Source organism: Macrobrachium rosenbergii, chromosome 44 (assembly GCF_040412425.1).
Source record: "Macrobrachium rosenbergii isolate ZJJX-2024 chromosome 44, ASM4041242v1, whole genome shotgun sequence".
Taxonomy (NCBI): Eukaryota; Metazoa; Arthropoda; class Malacostraca; order Decapoda; family Palaemonidae; genus Macrobrachium; species Macrobrachium rosenbergii.
The window spans coordinates 37110570-37118069 of record NC_089784.1 but is presented as its reverse complement, the minus strand read 5'-3'; the positions used below and the strand labels follow the sequence as shown (position 1 = coordinate 37118069).

The 7500-nt window shown below is 35.7% G+C and overlaps 1 protein-coding gene across 3 annotated transcripts in view; it reads left to right on the top strand.

The window, feature by feature from the left end:
- The window catches only part of LOC136829532 (uncharacterized), an 821233-nt gene that overhangs the window by 589241 nt on the left and 224492 nt on the right, over positions 1 to 7500 (top strand). For all 3 annotated transcript variants that reach the window (XM_067088366.1, XM_067088365.1, XM_067088364.1), the window contains exon 6: positions 2082 to 2205. In XM_067088366.1, coding sequence (XP_066944467.1) covers positions 2082 to 2205 — 124 coding nt within the window. The remainder of the gene's footprint in view (positions 1 to 2081; positions 2206 to 7500) is intronic.

The window sequence follows — 7500 nt, the reverse complement described above, 5'->3', positions numbered from 1 at the left end:
TTTTATTTTACTACACAAAAATTTAAAAATAACTATTCCCCCTTTCTCTCTCTCTCTCTCTCTCTCTCTCTCTCTCTCTCTCTCTCAAGTAAATTAGCAAATAAGTATTTAGCGCTGTTCCTGGGTCACTCTAATTTAGTGTTCATGAAAACTTTATTACGATTCGCAGATCTAATTCTCCATTTCACAAGCTAAGTTAAAGATAAAGATTTTGATTACATGCCGTTTTGTGCGACGTACATGTAATTAAGTAATTTCATGTTCTGATGCACGCTTTGTCTGTTTTTAATATGAAAACCTCGGTATATTATGCATTTCTACGGTACGAATAGCTGAAAGATAATTTGATTGACGCCGTTGTTTTACACTGACTAGATTTCCCAGAAGTGTTGTTTGTAGACATTGGTCTAGCTATATATTTCGGAGTCATTCTCTGCATTAAATTTCCAGTTTGTAGAAGAATTATGCCATATATGTCCAGCAAACAAAAGTAAAAATAAGAAGAATTTTCGGTGCCTTTGATTTTCTTCGTTTAGGTTTTCCAAGAGCGGATATGAAAATTGCTAGTTCGAAACTATATGCTTAACCTATCGAAGTCATCCTCCAGATTCGTTTATTTTCTTCTGTGCGATAAAGTTCTGATGTAATTTTCCTTATAAATAGAAACCCCTTTTCTAAATGAAACCGTCATACAAGTTTTCAGTGAGCAAGGAGCTTCCATTTTAGAGACTGTGCAGAGGCCGTCCTCTGTATTCTTGCGAACAAAATAGTCCATTTTGCTTTCTGTGTATCGTTCTTGATGATCGTTTTCGTTTTCCTAACTGCCGTGCAATTACATACGGGATGACCCACTTGTCCTTAGAGAGAACCAAGGGTAGAAAAGCGAGAAACATTTGCCCCGCACACCAGCACTTCTCTAGAAGGATATTTTGTTTTATGTCGCCGCTTTATATTCAGATCAGCGCTTCTACGAATTTAACGAACGACAGAAAAAATTATGGGCCTCAAGAAATCAGATATAACAGAACTAGTCTCTAAGAAAAATCCAAAAAAATAGGTTAGTAAAATAGAGAAACTTTTCACCACTTTAGGCAAAAAGAATGAATTGTATATCTTCCATGTTTTACCTTTTGATTGTCTTATATCCGATTACGTCTTCTTCGCCGGTCAATGTAGAAAAGGCGTTGTAATCAAAGGATTTTAGAATACCAAATGACGTGATTCCTTTCCAATAATTTCCTTTTAAAAGTAAAATACATTGAGAGTACCTCATTTTTGGCTTGCTCCTTCTTAGATGCAATTGACTGTCTAATTACAAGAAATAATCCCATTTTTTCCATTTGCATAAATGCTTCACTCCCCTCTAGTTCCATCCTTTCCTTGGTAATCCCTAGTAATCACTCCGGGTCTCTCCCGCTCGTAATCCACTTCCATTATCTCTGGCTGAAGCAAGACATCCCGGTAATAGATTACAAATTCAGATGGGGGAATATTTTTGTGAAGAGAATTGTTAACCCCTTTTAAGTGGGTTTATCTCTCTCTCTCTCTCTCTCTCTCTCTCTCTCTCTCTCTCTCTCTCTCTCTCCAAGACACTGTTTCTGAATCTCTCTACAAGATATATTACCTCCACGTTTGCGTCGATGTGGTCTCTTTTGCGTATGTTTGCCTTTTTTCCAGCCTTTTTTTTTATTGCCTTATGTCTTTTTCTCTTTAGTACCAGGACCACAGGAAGAGTTATGTTTGTGTAGTTTTTAGGAAAATTTTAATAGATGGACCCTGTGATTAGCAGGAAATTATTAGATTTGTTTAGAGAAACGTGGGTAACTCTTAGGAAGAACGGACCTGGGGAAGGGACCTACAGTAATACTTCTCAGGCTATTTTAGGATTCTGAGCTCAATATACCCATTTTTTCCCTCTGTCTTTGTCTGGAACTTATGCTTTCTCTCTCTCTCTCTCTCTCTCTCTCTCTCTCTCTCTCTCTCTCTCTCTCTCTCTCCTAGAACTAAAACTCCCTCTGTCTCTAGCACTTATGCACCCGTAAATGACGCTCACAGCCGCCCTCCTTCCCCTCACTTCACAGGCGAGCGTTTCGGAGTGGTCCTCGTGCAGTACCCGAGAAGGAGGTCAGATAGGAGAGACGAGCCCCGAAGGAATCGTCACCATCACGCCGAGATTCCTTCAAGTGGGGACTAACTACTTCATCGGTGAGTATTAACTCTTGTCACGGGAAAACTTGACTTGCATCTCGCAGATTATCGTAACAGTTGTGATTTTTACAAAAGCTTTGATGAAATAATCATAACTATAATCCATTAATATAAAGTTGGCTGGGCCGTAAAAAAAAGGGATTTTTATATCAGAAACAATATGAACATTTTAAATTGTACGCTAAGTTTCACAGAGAAGAAATGTTATTAACATAAAATGATCAAACTTCGCTCCACCATTAGTTCATATTGAATATGCGAGACTAAGCACAAGTTTTCTTTAACGTTCTCATTTTTTTATTATTTCGAGTTTCCATCTTTTAAATTTATTTCTTACCTTTGGTCGGATTAAACATTTTTGCTTTCTTAAAAGCTTTTTCAGTGCATGTATATATATATATATATATATATATATATATATATATATATATATATATATTTATATATATATATATATACATATATATATATATATATATATATATATATATATATATAAATATATATATATAAATGGATGTATGTGTATGTGCCAGCATAACCCTGAAACACATTGAGCAATTTCAACCAAACTAAGTATACATATGACCTACTATCTTGAAAAGAATACTGTGGGGGGTAAGACATCACTAGCACCAAAGGGCACCAAAGGGGGTTGGGGTGGGAAGGGCTTCCCTGAAATAGGGCTGGTTCTGCCCATAGACTTAGTAACTAAAGAAACTCTATGAATTTATCATACATCGTTTTGGTATGCATATAACTTACTATCTGGAAATGAATACTGGGGGTGGGGTGGGGGGCTAAGACATCGCTGGCACCAAAGAGTGTAAAAATAACCGAAAACGACAGATATTAGTGCTAATCCATAGTTTTCGTGGTCGCTGAGATGGTTGGTGACACTCCAGGTGCCCTTTAATCCAAGCTCAGCCCCGACAGGATGGGGGTTGAGAAGGGGTGAAAAATAAAATGTCAGAAATGACAGAAGTTAAAGTTAAGTATACCTTAGTTTTACTAGACCACTGAGCTGATTAACAGCTCTCCTAGGGCAGAAATTAGCATCTTATCCATAGTTTTCGAGGACGCTGGGATGGATAGTAACACTCCCAATGCCCTATAAACCCAAGGTCAACCCCAATAGGAATGGTGGGGTGAGAAGGGGTGAAATATACAATGTCAGAAATGCTGGGCAATGAAATTAAATCAACTATCTTAACAGGAAGAGAGAGAGAGAAGAGAGAGAGAGAGAGAGAGAGAGAGAGAGAGAGAGAGAGAGAGAGAGAGAGAGTTGAAGGGTTGTTAGGGAGGAGAAAGAGGGAAAGAGAGAGATAGAGAGGTAGAGGAAGAGAGAGAGAGTAAAGGGGGCATTAGGGAAGAGAAAAAGAAAAGGAAAGAGTGAGAGAGAGAGTTGAGAGGGAGAGAGAGAGAGAGAGAGTTTATCGGTTGTCATTCAGAATTTTCCGGTAGCTGGGTTGGTCTGCTAGTATATATATATATATATATATATATATATATATATATATATATATATATATATATATATATATATATATATATAAAACAAATCGTTTCCTCTGATACGCATAAGGGCACACACACACACATACATACACACAGTACACATATACAGTGTATACAGTACATATATGATGTTCATCTCAGTAGCTTTAAACTTTGTCTTTCATTTGCATTCAACATCCATAATTCACTTTCATAAAGGAGAGCTGAGTCAACGACCCCCTCATGTAAACATCCCACCTTTCCTTCCTTAGACACTTCAAATCACTTTCTCGTGTTTTGTCTGCGATCTGCTGCTGTCCTTGTTTCAATTGTTCTGTAACTCACTTCTTGATGAGCCTATCATCATTCGTATATTTAATCATAAATACCTGTAAGATATCAACGATTTCCACTCTCCATCCAGACATATCAACTTTCATTGTTCTATCATCCTAATGTCAATTTACCTTCATAATCCTACACTTTCGTAGATATACTTTAAGCTATCGCCTCCTGCAAACACTTTCCATTTCCTCAGTTTCTGTAGTTTCCTTTACTATTCTTAGTCGGTACTGCATCATTTACAAACATCAGACACTCTGCACTTTACTTACGATGCATTTTCCCACAATTTTGTGCGTATTTCATATGTCCTGTCCTTGACTACTCATATCCCTCAGTTCATAAATTGAACAGGCATCTATTTATTCTAACACATGTCTCGCCTCCATTATTTGCTCTCAACACTTTTCTGTACCACGCATCAACACCATCCGCATTGCCTCTATCGATTCTGTCATAAACTTTATTTATGAGATCCTTGTAACCCATGTACATCTTTTCTTTTTTATTTCAAATATTTCACATTGTAATATTATAATAAACTGTTGATCCACACATCTAGTTCTTTGTCTGCCCCCTCACTGCTCTTTCTGCATCAATCTTTATGTACTCTGTCTTACTTTTTCAATCAAAATTCTAACATACACCTTCCATGATTAGAAAGTAACTTAATGTCGTTAATTCATCAGTTTTACAATTACTTTTACATTTATTCACAGGAGCAAAAATGTTATTCCTCCCATCCATTCGTTTAGAATATTTTCCTCATCCAAACTTACTTTACCTTTCCTAGGTAGCCATTTAGTCGCACTCACCACCGTACCTCTTCGTGTATCATGTAATCCCATCAATTTCATGAGTCCTTCCCTTTGCAACCCCTTAATCACTTTCCTTGTTTCGTGAACAGTCACTTCCACAGTCATTTTCAGACTTATACTAGCCCATTTCAGTCTTGTGTCATTTAGCTATGCCTCCTTCCTGTCTCACACATTCAGTGAATTCTCAGAATACTCACTCCATCGACTGGGGACTACAAACTGCAGACAGTGTCTTTCTTACTCTGAGATCCATTTGCACATGAACCTTTTTCTCTGCATTTATTTCCCTGTAGACCAACGTCTTATTTTCCTTAAGAGTTCAACCTCTCATCTCCCGCTTCCTTCATTATTAAAATATCCATACTTTTGTACAGGTTTCCATTTCACAGAACCTCTCTTCCCTGTCCTATCAGTTACTGTCATTATTCTTTTTTCCTACCAGCCACCATCCAGAAAATTGTATATATAAATATATATATGTGTGTGTGTGTAGACAAGCACAGGAAAGGTGAAAATCAAAGACCAGGTACCAAGCGCTTTCATGTATTGCGTACACTTCTTCGGGGTACAAAAGTAAATAAATAGAGACATAAAATTGAAAACTTCACAACCCAAAAGTCAAAGCCATCAACAAGCAAAACATCATTACTGGAAGTAATCAGTAGTTTGGAGAAAATAAATTGTCACTACCATACAATAAGTAGAAATACTTTAAAAATGCTTAAGAACTGAAACTGCAGTTAGTAGAACAGGCTGTTGCTAAAAGGTGACATTGTAATTCCCTATAATTTTATGAACAAGATAACTATCTAATTTAAAAAGACCTGATAGGATTCATAAGTTGATTGTTAAAATGCATAATAAAGGCAGATTCAGTTGTATTTCTTCTAACAGTATGGGTACAAAAAATTATCTCAGATGAATTTTTCCAGCCTATACAGTGGTTAAAATCATTCACGTGTACAAATAAAGCACTGTGTCTCTCTCTCAGATATACGTATGTATTTCTCACGTGCAGTTTGGTGACTTTTTGCACATAATGTGTGCCTATGTATATACATATCTACTTATGTATATACACGTGCCCATTTATAAGTAAGTGTTTCTCTGCCTGTTTGGTTATCCATTACAAATATCTTTAGCTTTATCTTATTCACTGACTCAAGTTTATGTATATATAAATTTCTTAAGTACACGTGTATTTATGGAACGAGCAATGGAGCTATAAATGCAAAATTCCCATTTTTGCAGCCCATACACCATTGAGGCACATCGCTTCTGTCGTGTATTTCCGTTAATGAGAGAAAGTAATTAGGGATAATTCATCATTATTTTTAATAAATTGCATTACGGGGACCTAAATAGAATAATGCGTGGCATTTAATTTTCCAGAATTAGCCGCTGAATAAAGTATTTTCCGCAAATACATAATTATTAGCACCTGTTCTCAGTAATGAGAATTGTCATGGGGCATCAGCGGAAATTCGCCGGCAGCTCAAGTGAAGGTTTATTTCGAAACTTTTTTAATAATGATGAAGTTCGGTAATATTATATGTCTACGGCATATTGTAACGCTCGTTACCTCTGCGATGAATTTTGGCCTCTATGAGAGCAGCATATTTCTACCGATATATTATTTTTAACCTGCTCTCATGAGACACTGATTTAGATTGAAGTTAGTATTAATTATATTTGTAGATTTGAATTCTCTCTCTCTCTCTCTCTCTCTCTCTCTCTCTCTCTCTCTCTCTCTCTCTCTCTCTCTCTCTCTCTCTCATACGTATATTGTCCCCATACCATAAGCTGTCTCTTATCAGTAATTAGTTCAGCGAGCTGGGTTTTAGCAAAATACTAGATACTAAATCAGTTGAAGGGGAAATTTATATTCGACTCAGTCTGAAACAAAAGGAAGATAATTCATTTAGCTTCATGCGCATATAGAATATATTACTCTCTCTCTCTCTCTCTCTCTCTCTCTCTCTCTCTCTCTCTCTCTCTCTCTCTCTCTCTCTGACCCTTCATCTCATTTACTTTTTATCTGTTCCTGATTCTAAACTTCTTAGCTCCCGTATTTTGTTCATTATTCTACCCTCATTTTCACATTTCATGTTTCCATTCATCACCTCTATTAATTCGTCCCTCTCCCAATCCTAATTAGCTCTTCCAAATTTTTTCAAATATATGTATATAATATATACTGTATATAGATAGCTAGATATATATATATATATATATATATATATATATATATATATATATATATATATATATATATATATATATATATATATATATATATATTAGGAAAACATAGTAAATAAGTTGTATATTGGTAAAAGTCCTTAAATCCAATTTTACTGAGTATATTTCATTAGCAAATGTTTATGAGAATAATAAATAGATTGCCTGGTTAATATAATTAACAAGCAGAGCGATTAAGTAATCAAAATAGCGAATATTTAGATTAACACATTTAAAATGACTCTATGGGAAGAGTATAATTCATTTTAGATGACGAAAATATCCGAAAATTAAGTTACAAAAATGTCACGCGATGAAAGATTACTATTATATTTTCAACCCTAACATTATCAGAACTATTCTCATTTTTGGAAGAGAATATTTAAGGGAAAAA